The 16,805-nt window shown below is 38.3% G+C and overlaps 1 protein-coding gene across 1 annotated transcript; it reads left to right on the top strand.

Annotated features, from left to right (window-relative positions):
- Window positions 1–500: 500 nt before the first annotated feature.
- Window positions 501–7,120, top strand: LOC134823885 (melatonin receptor type 1A-like). The gene is made up of 11 exons (XM_063835482.1): window positions 501–531; window positions 778–925; window positions 1,114–1,215; window positions 1,372–1,552; window positions 1,742–1,843; window positions 2,253–2,403; window positions 2,701–2,811; window positions 5,534–5,698; window positions 5,886–5,982; window positions 6,195–6,306; window positions 6,692–7,120. Exons 1-11 carry the CDS (start codon window positions 501–503, stop codon window positions 7,118–7,120), a joined length of 1,629 nt encoding a protein of 542 aa, XP_063691552.1.
- Window positions 7,121–16,805: the final 9,685 nt, after the last annotated feature.

Genomic DNA, 16,805 nt, shown 5'->3' with positions numbered 1-16,805 from the left:
CTAGGCTGTACACTCGAAACCGATAATTCTTCAAAAGTAGTTATCTGTTTTCGTAACTTTAAAGATTTATTGATTTTGTTTTTATTCAGCGCTATGTTGTAAACGTGATCCTTTTAAAGTTTTAAAGGCATCGGTCACCAATTTGTCAACACTCGAACAACATTTTAAGTTAAGATTATATTATATTATATAATTTGTATTCTTTTTGAAATCATGACATAATGCGTGCCGCGTGAGGCATATGAGCAAGCGCAGCCACCTTTTTCTCAACCGTTGTTGATTTATCTGATACGGTCCAGCTTTATTTCTCTGCTTTATTTCTTATTTCTTGATATCCAGTCTTTGTTCATTTCCAGCTTTATAGCGTCAAATGTATTATTAACAATTACAAAAACTCGATATTTATTGTTTTGGCAATGCATTTTTAACAGACTATACATAAGACGGCAATTCGGTACATAACATTTGTAGCAAATAATGGGAAAATCGCGATTCCGCACATGCCGCGATTTCCTTTTGTCCCTGATGCATGTTTGTCTGGATGTGGTTTGTTTATTTGGCTGGAACTACCCACAGTAACCTAAAAAGTATACATCGTTTTAAAAGTAGTATATAGCTTACATGTACATGCAGTGTATGTTTATATGTATGTGCTTTATTTGGTTGTTTGTAGCGACTATGGTTTCTGAAAAAGAACATCCCACGTTCAATAATAACTTGTTTGAAATCGCCGAACCCACTCAAAAGCAATTTCCCATTCACAACAATACATGACAGGGTTCATGGAGCCTGATGATGATATCTTCTATTCGACAGAGTACCCTCAAGGTAGTCAGATTCTGATCGGGATAGTCCTGTACTTGGTGTCTATATTCGGGACTGTTGGTAATCTTACCTTGATACTCGCCCTCAGGAAGAATAAGAGGTTAGTGTGATCACGTGTCAGCTTTTATTAATTAAACATAAAATTCGCTGATATTTTCTTGGATATTCTTAGTTCTTACTTGTTAGTATACTCATCGTCAGTTATTCCATCTTTTTGTTTCTTTTCTCTTTTTTGGTCCTTCCATTAATCACGTTGAAATCAGTAATTGTGATTTGTTATCTGATCAGGTTGAAGAATGCCAGCAACCTTCTGACCATTAGTCTGGCGGCCAGTGATGTACTGATTTCAGCTGTTGCCATGCCAATAAGTGGATACGCTGCTTTAAGTTTGTAAGTAATATTTTACTACACGATTTCGAAAGAATTTATTACAATGTTGTAGTGTAGTAGTGTTAAGTCGGGAGCATCACTGCTCCCTAAAAAAGCTAGTAAAAATATATAATCCACACCAGGATTATCCACATAAACCCCCAAACTGTATTCCAGCGACACAGAAGAGACTATAGATGACACCCACAAGTACAACCACACGCCCACGTGTCGGTCACGAGACACCACCCTCAGACTCTCCCCGTTCCTCTGTACCCTAAACGGGCTCATCATTTACGTGTCCAGTAGGATATCTACTTGGACTCTAGCTGGAATGGCGCTGGAGAGGTTCATTGCTGTAAGTTTATCGTTAATTGTTTCTCTAATAACTTTATAATAAGGAGACGGCTTGTCATCTGTAGGCGTTTTCTTTTTATGGTAAAATGGGTCAATTTTCTGAGAAAATTTAATGTGGCTCTTATTACATTATCTTTTTTAATTTATTAACCAACCTGTTAAAAACAATACAAATACAGTTAAATCTCAGGTCCTTCATCCTCTAAATTACAATAGAATAGTTACAAAGAGACGTATGTTTGTTGTTATCATCACAATCTGGATCATATCTCTTATAGTGGAACTACCCCAGGTTTGTTTAATATTTCTACTAATTGCTCATGTGTCATGTGCAACAGTCACTACTGTTATTTGTCTTTATTCTTTCATCTGTGTCCACAACGTTTTCGGCACCACACAAGATCTTAAGGCTTGGCGATATCTTAAGTTCTGAACAAAGATAACCTCAATTTCAAAAGTCTCTAAAATCTTATCCCCTTACTGCAGGGGGTAAAACGATAGCTTGTAGTAACCTGTAACGTACAAACTACAAGCTTTCAAAAATAATTTTTAATCATCTTACTATTATCTTATTATCTCTATCTAAAATAGTAATAATATGTAGTAATATGTAGTAATATGTAGTAATATGTAGTAATATGTAGTAATATGTATTCCTCAGATTTGTGTTTCCTATTAAACAATGAGTGTTTTCTTCTCAGGTTGGGGGCTGGTTCCCGTTTGTGTATTACCACAACGCCTTTGGGTGTCTCTCTCCTTCGTATCACCATATGGGCTACAAACACCCTGACTTTCTTATCTTCAGTATCAGCAAGAAAGTTATACTAACTCTCCTCCCAACACCATTAATAGGTTTGTTTAATGAAATAAGGATTGAAAATTTATTAATAGATTTTTTAAAATAAGAAACAATTAATATAGGCTTTAGATAGAAAGTAGAAATGTGTAATTATACAATCAAATGACGAATTGAATTTTCTGAGAAAATATCGTGAAAAAGTTCTGAATATTTATCATCTCTGTTATTAAGTTATTAAATGCGATTGTTATTGCAAATTTTTCTTGAGGAAGACAAACAAAACTCATCTAGAATATAACACTAGCCGTAAAGAATAAGCAAATCCCCAAAAGTTTCACTATCTATTTCAGGCTATTGCTACTACAGAATACTTACGGTATCCTTCAAAAACAAACAATCTGATGACACGTTAAGAAAAAGATACGTGGAAAATGGTTATCACAAATCTCGTATTAAACCAGGTAAACAATTACCAATTACATTTTAAATACGTAATAAGAAATATCAATTACAAGTTTTTTGAATTCGTTAGTAGATGAATTGAAAATCTGTTACAGATTATCTTTCTGTATATCACTGTACAGTTCCTCTTATGAAAAGTACAAACTCAAAAGAGGAACTGCGAACCAGCTGATGCGGGACAGGGATATATAGAGGGGGTTATCTGGCGTAGATCGCGATCGGACTTAGTTCCGACATAGTAGTAGTATAGTAGATAAATTACAGATTTTACCGTACTGTCACGCGAACATCAGTGTACATCAGTCCCAGGGCGAATAACTGGGGGTCTCCATCTCCATGAGCAGATCATTCTTTCAGTAAAATTCCTAAAGCTCTCGTTCATCACTAAATAGATTACAGGGTTGATCCACGCTGATATAAACATAATTGACCATGCAAACTCCGCAACTTCTGACGCCAAGTTTTCAATTCCATAAATGTAACAAATACAGAATGGAAGAAATGACACAATGAAGCTGATGCAAATTAAGATAACAATAAGAATGCGTTTCTTAACTATTGGTCGATCTGTCATCTTTACAGCGTAGACTAGAAGTGCCAAAGTAGTTGTCACCATCGTAACACACAACACGCCATCGAGGAATATCATCAGCACGATATTAACTGTCATAAAATTAAAACCCTCAGAGGAGAATACAAGGTATGTAAAGCAAATCTGGAGGATCCTAAGTCGCTTGGGTGAAGCTGCCCACCATGACTTCTTTCGTCTAACCATAAGGAACCATTTGCCCATAGATACAGACTCCAGCACATTGGGAGGGCGCTTAAAGCAGCGGCAATTAATGTGACAGTGAGTCTTTGTCGCCGTGATGAGGATAAATTTCTCAAAGGATACAAACATCTCAAAAGTTTGTTCAGCGATAGAAAATTGAGAAGAACAATGTTTGCAACCATGAATGAGTACCTGTATGTGAAATGGATGTAACAGAAGCTTTCGCCAAACATCCAGTTTCCTTTATATTGAGTGATCAAACTTGGTAGCAAAACTAAACAACTGTTGGCGATATCAACCACGCATACATTGATGATTATCCAAATCGACATCTTGTCCATTTTTATGGCTTTGTGGCACAATGTTGCATAAATCACAAATGTGTTGCCTATGACGCTAAAAAAGATTGTCATCTGATTCCAAATCATTTGAATTACGATCGTTTCTGGTCGTTCCATGTTTTCCGTGTTCATTTCTACAGTATATAACGCAGTAATTGTACAAGCTATAAATAAAGTATCATCAACATTAAAATAATAATGAAGTGTAAGACACAGCGCCCAGTTGCCGTTGGAGACAGCTATATCTACAAAGGTGGACCAAAATGTACTTAGTACTAAATGTACTAGGCTGGATATTTATTAAAGGCTCCACGAGAGCGTACCTACTGCTCTCGAACTAGGCTAGTACTTACCTCCATCATGTCCTCCTATGAATGAAGTATCATCAACATTAAAATAATAAAGACGACATCGCGGTTATATTGTTATTGTATAAAACACAAAATATAAATGGTAAAATGAAAATGTCTAATGATTACCGAATAATTCAGTTTGTTAGTTTAAAGGTTTCCCGACGTTTATCATCTAAACAATTCATGATGTTTGTGTTACCGTACCATAAGTGAGCTCGAAAAATTAGAACAGTGTAGGGAAAAATAAAACATCCCTGGGTAGCAAATTTTTGTAAGATACCAATATTTTACACTGCAAAAGATAAAATCACAGGTAGCAATACAAATAAGGAAGAAAATCCATTATCAAGGTACCACACGTCCGTCTTATTCACAAATAAGTCTTTATCGGTTCAGTAAAAGGCATACCTATAAAACTATTAAGGCTAAAGAGTGAGGTATAACTAATGACCACTGTCCTTAAAGTTAATCGTCGTTTTCAGGGATAATTTGAGGCAAGTGATTATCGGAAATTGTCGTAGAAAATTGATTTTTGTACTACTTTTGTAACGGGAAGCCCTTCACATTCAAACAAAACTCAGCTTTGCGCCAGATGATAGAAACTGTATTTGGCACAAATAAATGAACATCGGAACAGCTGTTCGAAAAGTTCTGAAAACCACATAAAAACTTTCAGCCATATCGAAGGGGCTATCGAAGCAAAGAACTCAGGTAATAAATTTTCTACACTCTTAATCTATCAACAAAGCCATACCTGTATGCTACTGCACCAGATGCTGTATATAATTGTTTAAATCCAACTATAAAGAGTAAAAACAAGTTATATGGAAAACCAGATGCTGTATGTAATTGTTTAAATCAAACTAGAAAGACAAGTTCTATGGAAAAATATTTTATATGAGTACGCCATCTGTCATCTGATGGTTTAATTAAATAATAAAGAAGCCTTTATAGCGTGATAAAACTGAACCATACAAGGGTTTCTCACTTTTTAGTTTTTAGCATCTCCAATCTAACTACAAATTTCTCCGACTCCAACTCCAACTCCAACTCCAACTCCAACTCCAACTCCAACTCAACTCCAACTCCAACTCCAACTCCAACTCAAACTCCAACTGTTATAGTTCTTAACTCTAACCTCTAACTTCTAATCTCTAACCTCTAATCTCTAACCTCTAACCTCTAACCTCTAACCTCTAACCTCTAACCTCTAACCTCTAACCTCTAACCTCTAACCTCTAACCTCTATTATAAGATAAACTCTCCGGAGACAAACCAAAGAAACGGAGAATGACCGCTGCTCACGAGTCGTTGGGGGATATTTTAGCAAAGACAACTCAGAAATACAACTGCTACAAGAAGAGTTTCATTTGGCTGATAATAGTCATATCTTATGTGATATGCTGGTCACCTGTGTCAAGTAACTATGACAACTTCTTAAATTAAATTGATTTTTTAAAGATTAGATTTAGTTTATGTTACTTGATGTTATTTGATTGATTCAAAAATTTGTTTTTATCAAATTGAAGCGTACACTTGTTTTTTATTTTGTTTTAAGTGTACTGTTATTCAGCTATTGTACTTAAGTAATTTAAAAACAATTTCAGTAACCGGGATTACGATGAACTTTTTGGATGCTTATTGTGAAAAGTATTACCCAAAGGGACTAATAATCACAGTATTTGTTATAGCTATTATGAACAGGTTAGTCATAATTTTTCAGCTTTATTGTAGTTTTGGCATTGATGCTACTGCTAGACTATAAATCTGTAGTTTTGCTGAGAATCTATTTTCAGCTGAAGTATTTATGAATTAATCATCATGCGTTTGTTTTGAATTTTTTAATAAACTTATTTAAATAATTTTTACAATAGAAAGATTGATATTGTATTTAAACTAACGTGTAACACTCACAGCTGTGTGAACCCTGTAATATACGGGTTTCTACATCAACAAATCAGAAGGACGTTTCTAGATATCCTCTGCTGCAGAAGCACACAATCTCGCTTACGTATAGAGCAACAACACGTAAGAACCAACCTTATTGGTTTTAATTTGGTCGGCTAGAATAGAGACTAGCTTATAATATACTAATATATTTAAAAAAACATGCTTTTAGGTTTTAGCCGTCCAAATCTCATCCGATAACACATGGGTTAACTAAACTTAGTGTTTGGGTGAACTAAACTTAGTGTGTTATACTTGTGCCAAAAATAGCTCAGGAGGAAACCAATATCCATTGGCATCAATTTGTGGGCAATTATGCACGAATTATGCAAAGATTATGAATGATAAAGTCATTAAAAGATTTTCTAAATATTTTATCCTTTAAAATTAATGATTTCAACATTCTCAAAAACTCCTCGTCAGTATTATAATAATGTGCAACCTACTTCTAAAACTCCCTAAACAGGAATACCTGGGACAGGACACAGTTACAGTTGGTTTGGGAACACGAGCTATCAGCTCAGTCTACCCCACTGATGTGGTGGAGGTGTCATCAGAGAAATCAGTACTCTCCAACCCTCTCACTTACACGTCCTCCTCTAAAAACACTGATAAATCCTCCTCTAAAAACACTGATAAATCCTCCTCTAAAAACACTGATAAATCCTCCTCTAAAAACACTGATAAATCCTCCTCTAAAAACACTGATAAATCCTCCTCTAAAATCACTGATAAATCCTCCTCTAAAAACACTGATAACATTGATAAATCCTCCTCAGTTATTGACAAGACCTCGTCTCTGAAAAACAGCAGTGCCGTGTTAGTTAACCATGACAGTAAACCATTGTTTGACAAATCTCTGGTACTTCCAGTAGTGGAGAGGATCGAGTTTTAATGCTGTGTAGAATAGAAGGAGTTTTAAAGTAGATGTTGCTTATGAGTAATATCATCACAGGGTATTTGGTTCGGTTAGTTTTTTTACCGTAGTTATGATTATTATTAATAGCAGAATAATTTATCGTTAGCTCAAAGGTCTTGGATTAAAATATAAAGTTTTAATCACCAATTTAATGACTGGATCAGGCAAGTTTCCATAACTAATTTTTTGTGATCAGCGGTAATAACCGCTTTTTTTACGCTAAAAAAGCGCTTATTGATAAAACCCACCGTTATTTGGCGATTATAAAGCGATTATAAACGGTCCCGTTAATAAACGGTTAAAAACGATTATAATCGCTTTTTCCATAAAATATTTTTGCAAAGGCGATTATTAGCGCTTTAAAAGCGATAATAAATCGCGAATTAAAATTATTAGTGATAAAAAAAACGCTTTTATTTTAGGGTTGTCGATTATTATCGCTCCGTAAGCGCTTTTCAAAAAAACGCTTATAAACCGTTTTTTGGACCGTTTTTAAAACGCTTTTAATCGACTATAAGCGATTATATTCACTAGGGAAAGTTCCAAATTAAAAAGCGCCTACTAATCGTTAAAAAAACGCTTTTTTATTTTAAGTTAATAAGCGGTTTAAATCGATTATAAAACGATTATAAGCGACAATAAGCGATTTTTTGAAATCTGCTAAAAAGCGATATTTTCACTATGATCAGCGCTTATAACCGCTTTTCTTGAAATTTTCCTACTGAAAAGCGTTTATAAGCGCTTATTTATTTGCTGTCTATAAGCGATTATAAACGATTATAAGCGCTTTTTTACGTATTTGAAACGAGGAAAAAATTGTCAGGTACGAGATATTATAAGCGATTATAAGTGATTATAAAGTATCGTAAATGTTATTGTCTTCAATTGTCGCTTATAAGCGATTATAAACGATGAAAAGCGCTTTTTGACGCATTTTAAAACTATGATCAAAATATGTTTTGATTTGATTTATTTGGGGTATGTAAGCGATTATGTAAGCGGGGTATATAAGCGATTATAAACGATTATGAGCGCTTAATTTTTTATGTATTTGGAACGAGGACACAATTAACAACAAAATTACGCGATATTATAATAATAGTCCAGTTATTAATGGACATTTATGGAAATGAACCTGCAAATTTTCAGATACTCACGAAACTTTGCACAGACCTTCCAAAAGGTATGAATAAACGATTTTCGGTTGGAGACATTTTTTACCATGGGGAAAACCCAGGAGGGCCACGCCCATATTGATCCAATAATGTAACTGACCCTTTGCTTCTGAAAGTCGTAGAGACTTCAAAATAGGCTTAAACGAAGCCGCATATGCATGTTTATATAGAAGTTATTGATCAACACATGGCCTAAAATCCTTACTTTTCGAGAAATTCGCCAAAAACCAATTTGGGCGTGGCGCTGAGCCCATTTTACTAACTTTTGATATGATTGTGATAGAGTCTTCGGATAGAATGCAAAAGAACCGCAATTGGCATATTTATATATGACTTATGAAGAAACATGTGCCTTAAAGTGCTTACTTTTTCAGTTATTGGCGAAAAACTGATTTTCGGTTCCAGAAATCATGCAAAAATATGGGTATCTGGTATTTGAGGGCCCTAGAGATTTTTGAATGGGTGCAAATTGTGCAGAATGGCCATGTTTATATACAACTTATGAAGCAATATGTACCCTAAAATGCTCACTTTTCGATTTATTAACATAGAACGGGAGGCAAAAATGGCTTATATATAACCAATTTTGCTCTATTTCGTGAAAATTTTCTCTGGTTTTCCCCCAAATAACTCGAAAAGTGAGCATTTTAGGGTACATATTGCTTCATAAGTTGTATATAAACATGGCCATTCTGCACAATTTGCACTCATTCAAAAATCTCTAGGGCCTTCATAGCTCAATTTACCAGATACCCATATTTTTGCATGATTTCTGGAACCGAAAATCAGTTTTTCGCCAATAACTGAAAAATTAAGCACTTTAAGGCACATGTTTCTTCATAAGTTATATATAAATATGCCAATTGCGGTTCTTTTGCACTTTGTCCGAGGACTCTATCACGATTATAGGCCCCTTCCAGCCATTGCCACCTGCCACCTAATTTGGCAGGTTTTACATTAAGACTGATAATCAATTTGAAGTCTTAAAATGATTCCTGCAAAATTAACCGAAAACCTGCCTATTTATCGTATTCGTGCAGAGATTTATCTCACGTAATTATTTAATCGAGTTGTTGATTTATAGAAAAGCCTGCAAAATTAACACAAAACCTGCCTCACCTTTCACCTACTCTCGGCAGGTTTGCTCTATTTTGGCAGGTTTTCCGTTAAATATAAAGTCGAATGCTGCAGATTTAACGCAAATCCTGCGTAAGTTGAGATAATTTGAATCAACTTGTGGCGTGATTAAACCTATATTGGCAGGGGTTTTGGATAATTTGAGTGTACAATGTGGAATACTGTAATGATCGTATATAACCTTATTACTAGGTAGGGTGTAGGACTGAGACTTGGTTTGTGCAAAGCTACAGAAGTACAGAATGCTACAAGTACATGCCTACATGGCTCTATAGTTTATACTTTTATACATGCAGTCACTAGTCAGTGGCGAAACGACCGCCCGACACTCCGGCAACCCCTGCTATGCGGAAGGGGATGGGGGGGGGTGCAGCTGCGGCCTCTTAGGTACGTTTCGCCACTGCATATTATCCACTGTTACCAACACGGGGTCTATGATAAGTTTGAGTATAAAAGTACATATAAAAACCGATTATTGGAAAATAACTGTTTGCTTAACTTCAGTTCTTAGGTTGCCATTTTTAGATTAGATTGCTATGTTCTTAAGTAGTGAGGACAGCACTTTTTCAGTTGCAGTGCCTCTACCTGTTCATTGTTCACATTGTAAGATTTAGTGAATGAAGTGATTCTGAAAGAATCTTCAATTACAATTAATATAATAGTTCTAAATATGCAGTTATTTTCAGATTATGAGATATTTGATCGGAAATTTGTCACACGTTAAAGTGACACTTAATAAGTTGGACCTTAATCGAAATTCGTATTCACGAATTGGAAATAGCTCGTACTATAATTTATAGGTTGACCTCCCACATATGCTCTAAGTGGGAGGTCAACCTATAACTCAAATTATTGCTATTTACCAATATTAATTGATCACTGATGTGGCACTTTCAGCGGAAAATTAGTAATAGAAAGCGGACAAACCAGTTTTGGTGAAGGATGTATATCTTATACTCTTATAGTAGTTGTACACTGTACAGCAATGCTAAGGTAATGAGGTAATGCTGTAATGGGACTACTGCGGACCCTCTACCGGCCAAACATATTATCTCATTATTGAAGGGTGTAGACTGTAATATAGATGTAAGAACTTGCTAAATTGGGAGGTGACTGTTTTAAAATGATCAGATGCTTGCTTAGGTACTAACTTATTAAGAATGAGAGGTGATAGTGATTTACTTTATCTTGACAGGACAGTTAAGTATTTAAGCTTAAGAAACCACGTGGAGCTAAACGGTGCAAGTGATATAATACTTGAAAATTGACCCCCCCCCCCCCCCCCCCCCCCCCCCCGACAATTGACCAAACAAATATATTTATTATACTAACCCTAACAGTAACCCGATTGGGCGACATCTGTCCGACAGCGACATCTGTCCGACAGCCGAATTGGGGAGTTCGGACAGATTTCGCTGTCGGACAGGAGTCGTTTTTGGCGACATCTGTCCGAATTTCGGATCATATTGTAATTTCGGTTCACATTCGTATTTCACAAACTCACGGGTAATTTCGTGACGTTGCTCCCATTGTTCGAATGCTGATTTGATCCATTGAGATCTGATCCATCGATACGTGATTGACTATTTAAGGACAGGATTGTGCTAGCCGTACACTAACAAGCTGTCGATCACATCACAGGACACAGCCTACATGAGTACATATAGGATAGCAGCCGTATGGAGATCAGTTATCGCAATCCACAATGGCAACCAATCTTCAGTAAACAGACCCAGATCTGCAGCAAACAGACCCGAGAGATCTGGAAACGCTATCCATTCCTGCAAACTAAATCCTCTCTACCGACAACAGTCCAATGATGCTCTGGGACTCTGGATGGGACGAACAGACTCGTCGATCATTCCTTTTGGGGACTCCTAAGAACGCAGATCATATGGTGGACGCGGAGCATTGCGTAGTCAACGCCCAACGGTACCTTCAAATCCGCACCTAATCTCTTCCATCAGCTCTTCACAGTCCACGGACTCTTCCCTGACGGCTGGCACCTCCCCCTCTTCTAAGGACTCATTCCTGGAAAATCGACGACCCTCTACCGCAACATGTTCGAAGAGATAGACACCTGGGCTTCTGAGGCCTTGGGGCTACCAACCACAATACATTCTCATGGACTACGAGCTCGCCATTCACAACGCAGTTGCTTCATGCCTGCCTGCCTAGGTCGAAAATAAACTAGTAGTACACTATGGCTCAGATCATATCTCAAATTGGCAATGTTACGTATTCAAATTAACAGTTCAGATCACGTCTCTAATTGGAAATGTGTTGTATTGAAATCAGATCACAATTTCGGACAAATGTCGTTTTTTCTGGTACCCTGAGTCGGACAGATGTCGCTGTCGGACAGATGTCGCTGACAGGAGTCGTGTTACCCAGTAACCCTAACCCTGACCCTAACCCTAACCCTGACCCTGACCCTGACCCTAACCCTAACCCTAACCCTGACCCTGACCCTAACCCTGACCCTAACCCTGACCCTAACCCTGACCCTAACCCTGAATTGACCCCAGTGTAATTACATGGGGGGTCAATTGTCGGGGGTAGATTGCATCAGGGGGTCATTTGTCGGAGGGGGGGGGGGGGGGGGGGAGGGGGTCAATTGTTGCGGTACCGTACTATATAAGTATATAGCGTACTATACCTCTCATTTGGAGATTCAGTGCCATGCCATGGTTGTCAGCTTTTTATCAACTCCGGCCAATTTCTTGACTGCGCTAATCAACTCGGTTTTATTGACTTTTAGTTTTGGTGCCAAATAAGCAAAATTCCAAATAACTTAAGAACTTAAAAGAAAGATAAAAGAAACCTGCCAATTTATAAATTTAACGCTGCCATAATAAGATTATAGCATTATAATCTATTTGGCATGGATTGATAATTTTATAACAAATCCTGCAAAGTTAATGGAAAACCTGCCGATTTAACTTTATCACTGCCGTAATCTATCCGGCAAGGATTGATAATTTTATAAAAAATCCTGCCAAGTTAATGGAAAACCTGCCGATTTAACTTTATCACTGCCGTAATCCATCCGGAAAGGATTGATAATTTTATAGCAAATCCTGCCAAGTTAATAGAAAACCTGCCAAATAACAAATACCTGCGCTGTTGATGCAGGATCACTAGTTAATTAGGCAGGTTTTGACATAAAAAATTAAGAGAAAACCTGCGGATTTAGTGTAATATACTGCTGATCTGGACAGGGTAAATTAGATTACTAGGCAGGAGTGGTAATTTCGCAGTCTTCGCTATTAACTGGGCAGGTTTTAGGTTAAATTCGCAGTGGCAATGGCTGGAAGGGGCCTGATTATATCAAAAGTTAGCAAATTGGCTCAGCGCCTCGCCCAAAATGGTTTTTGGCGAATTTCTCGAAAATTAAGGATTTTAGGCCATGTGTTGATCAATAACTTCTATATAAACATGCATATGCGGCTTCGTTTAAGCCTATTTTGAAGTCTCTACGACCTTCAGAAGCAAAGGGTCGGTTACGTTATTGGGTCAATATGTGCGTAGCCCTCCTGGGTTTTCCCCATGGTAAAAAAATGCCTCCAACCGAAAATCGTTTATTCATACCTTTGGGAAGGTCTGTGCAAAGTTTCGTGAGTATCTGAAAATTTGCAGGTACATTTATCATAAATGACTGGACTATAAGCGATTATTGTATAACTATAAGGTATTATAAATGACATAGCTCGGCGCGCTCATACTAAATCGCTCGCCCAAATTTTAAGAAAATTCTTGTGAGAAGGCCCTTTGGGTATGAAATTGATCTGAATCGATGTATTTTTGGACGCTAATTCCGAATCACCCCCCATGACGTAGGGTAAAAATGCTTCCCTGGAGAGTTATAAGCAAAAAAACCGTTTTGGTCACGTGACAGGCTAGTAAAACATGAACTCTAGGGAAGCTTGGGATTTTTTGCACATCTGCCAATATTTTCGCAGCAAATTGGAAATAAAAGATATATCTTTTGCCGTCATGACGATAATTTGCGTTTTGATTTTTAATAATTTGCGTTTTGATAAATTACAACCGCTTCTTAATCTTGAGTTAATTACATTTGTTTCACTATATGTTATATGGAAATATATGGTTACACTGTACACATTGACATAATATTTAGCGATCTATTTTAATCCTTGTTGCCAGAGAACTGAAAGTTTGCAACCAAAAAAATTGTACAACGATGATAAGATGTTGGTAAGAAGGAGAAGGAGAAGGAGAAGGAGAAGGAGAAGGAGAAGGAAAAGGAGAAGGAGAAGGAGAAGGAGAAGGAGAAGGAGAAGGAGAAGGACAAGGACAAGGACAAGGACAAGGACACAAGGACACAAGGACACAAGGACACAAGGACACAAGGACACAAGGACACAAGGACACAAGGACACAAGGACACAAGGACACAAGGACACAAGGACACAAGGACACAAGGACACAAGGACACAAGGACACAAGGACACAAGGACACAAGGACACAAGGACACAAGGACACAAGGACACAAGGACACAAGGACACAAGGACACAAGGACACGGAGACAAAGACTATGAAACAAGGACAATGACAAGGAGACAAGGGGACAAGGAGAAAAGGAGACAAGGAGACAAGGAGACAAGGAGACAAGGAGACAATGAGACAAGGAGACAAGGAGACAAAGACTATGAAACAAGGACAATGACAAGGAGACAAGGTGACAAGGACAAGGAGAAAAGGAGAAATAGACAAGGGCAAGTACACAAGTAGACAAGGAGACAAGGAGACAAGGAGACAAGGACACAAGTACACAAGGACACAAGAACACAAGGACACAAGGACACAAGGACACAAGGACACAATGAGACAAGGAGACACGGAGACAAGGAGACAAGGACACAAGGAGACAAGGACACAAGGAGACAAGGAGACAAGGAGACAAGGAGACAAGGACACAAGGAGACAAGGACACAAGGAGACAAGGAGACAATGAAACAAGGAGACAAGGAGAAGGAAAAGGAGATCAAATGAGGTTATTCTCTTGCCGACACATGAACACAAAGTGTACATCTCTCAGTAACACTTCTACTAATACTTATAGCTATAATCTATATAGAACTAGTAACATGGTCGCCTTTCATCCGTTTACGAATACGTTTATGATACCGCGTGTTTCGGGATTTTCCGTGAGGCCGGGATTAAAACTGATTACGCGTACGATTTATTTAACTAGCAAGCCGTCGGCTAGAGAATAACAACAATTTGATATGATACTCCGTCTCCGTCTCCGTCTCCGTCTCCGTCTCCGTCTCCGTCTCCGTCTCCGTCTCCGTCTCCGTCTCCGTCTCCGTCTCCGTCTCCGTCTCCGTCTCCGTCTCCGTCTCTGTCCGGAGACGAAGACGGAGACGGACTCTGTCTCCGTCTCCTCCTCCTTTTCCTTTTTTGTTTATTCGATTGTTTAGGGCTCGGGTTAGGGTCATGTGGTAAGGGTATCGGATAGCTTCGGGATTATATATTATGGTTGTTAGGGTTGGGATTAGGGTTTATGTAAAACCGTTTTGTACGGCTGCAAAACTATAAAAACCTTGTATCACGTCGTGACCCCCATCGTTACCTGGGGACCCCAGGCTATTATGTTTCATAAAGAATAAAGATTCGGTGGAATGACAGGCTGAGCGCCGCCCAGTAACCCCCATCGCCGTTTCACTATACCCCTGTAGAGTTTCTACGATACAGCCTACAGGGGAGCTGCGCACCTGTGCGCGGCGGGTCATACAACGTATGACAATAAAAACCAAAGTCACATGAAATTTTTGGGCGATCAGCAAATCAGCGAATTAGTAAAAGCCAGTTCGGCAAGGCCCAATAGTGCATTTTGCTGCGATCTACGTTGTACGTGGTTGCGAGAAGAATTATTTGATGCGCGGCGCAGTTCAGTCTAGTAGTGCATCGCTTTACAAGTAATTGTTTTACTTTATTGTATATTCCAGAGTGGTGTTTGGCAATTAGAAAAATTGATCGTGTGTGGTTTAACCGCGGCAAAATTTTTGTTGAAATTCTTGTTAAAATTCTGCACGCCTAATATAAACAATTATAACGTGCGTCTTACCTGGGGACCTCAGGCTATTATGTTCATAATAGAGATTCGGCGGAATGACAGGCTGAGCGCCGCCCAGTAACGTGCGTCAAATACCACTCTGGGATACAATAAAGTAGAACAATTACTTGTAGCGCGATGCACTGCTGGGCTGCGCCGCGCATCAAATAATTCTTCTTGCAACCACGTAGATTGCGGCAAAATGCCGAGCTGGCTTTTACTAATTCGCTCGCCCAAAAATTTCATGTGACTTTGGTTTTATTGTCATACGTTGTTTGACCCGCGGCCGCGCCGCGCACAATCGCAGCTCCCCCTGTAATTGTATCGTAGAAACTCCACAGGGGTATAATGAAACAACAATGTTGACATACGTTGCATGCCACTTTTCGCGCGCGAAGCGCGCGCCGCCGAAGGGGATACGAAACATGTATCAACAACAATGAGAGTACAAGTTTTTTATAGTTTTGCAGCCGTAAAAAACGGTTTTACATAAACCCTAATCACAGGAGGAGCAATGCGTGGGCGCGATTGCAGCAGTTAGTGCCCGTTTGTAGCAGTCAGTGCCCGTTTGTAGCAGTTAGTGCCAGTTTGTGGCAGTTAGTGCCAGTTTGTAGCAGTTAGTAGCAGTTTGTAGCAGTTTGTGGCAGTTTCTTTGCACTTTGCTCCTCCTGCGTAATCCCAACCCTAACGACCATAATATATAACCCCGAAGCTATCCGATACCCTTACCACAACCCTAACCCGAGCCCTAGCCCTAAAAAATCGAATTCAAAAAGGAAAAGGAGAAGGAGAAGGAGAAGGAGACGGAGACGGAGACGGAGACGGAGACGGAGACGGAGACGGAGACGGAGACGGAGACGGAGACGTTACCTGGGGACCTCCGGCTATCGCGTAATTTTTGTTGTTAATTGTGTCCTCGTTCCAAATACGTAAAGAATTAAGCGCTTATAATCGTTTATAATCGCTTATATACCCCGCTTACATAATCGCTTACATACCCCAAATAAATCAAATCAAAACATATTTTGATCATAGTTTTAAAATGCGTCAAAAAGCGCTTTTCATCGTTTATAATCGCTTATAAGCGACAATTGAAGACAATAACATTTACGATACTTTATAATCACTTATAATCGCTTATAATATCTCGTACCTGACAATTTTTTCCTCGTTTCAAATACGTAAAAAAGCGCTTATAATCGTTTATAATCGCTTATAGACAGCAAATAAATAAGCGCTTATAAACGCTTTTCAGTAGGAAAATT

The sequence above is a fragment of the Bolinopsis microptera genome, chromosome 12, assembly GCF_026151205.1.
Source record: "Bolinopsis microptera isolate Bmic1 chromosome 12, MBARI_Bmic_1.0, whole genome shotgun sequence".
Taxonomy (NCBI): Eukaryota; Metazoa; Ctenophora; class Tentaculata; order Lobata; family Bolinopsidae; genus Bolinopsis; species Bolinopsis microptera.
This window is presented reverse-complemented; position numbering and strand designations above follow the sequence as displayed.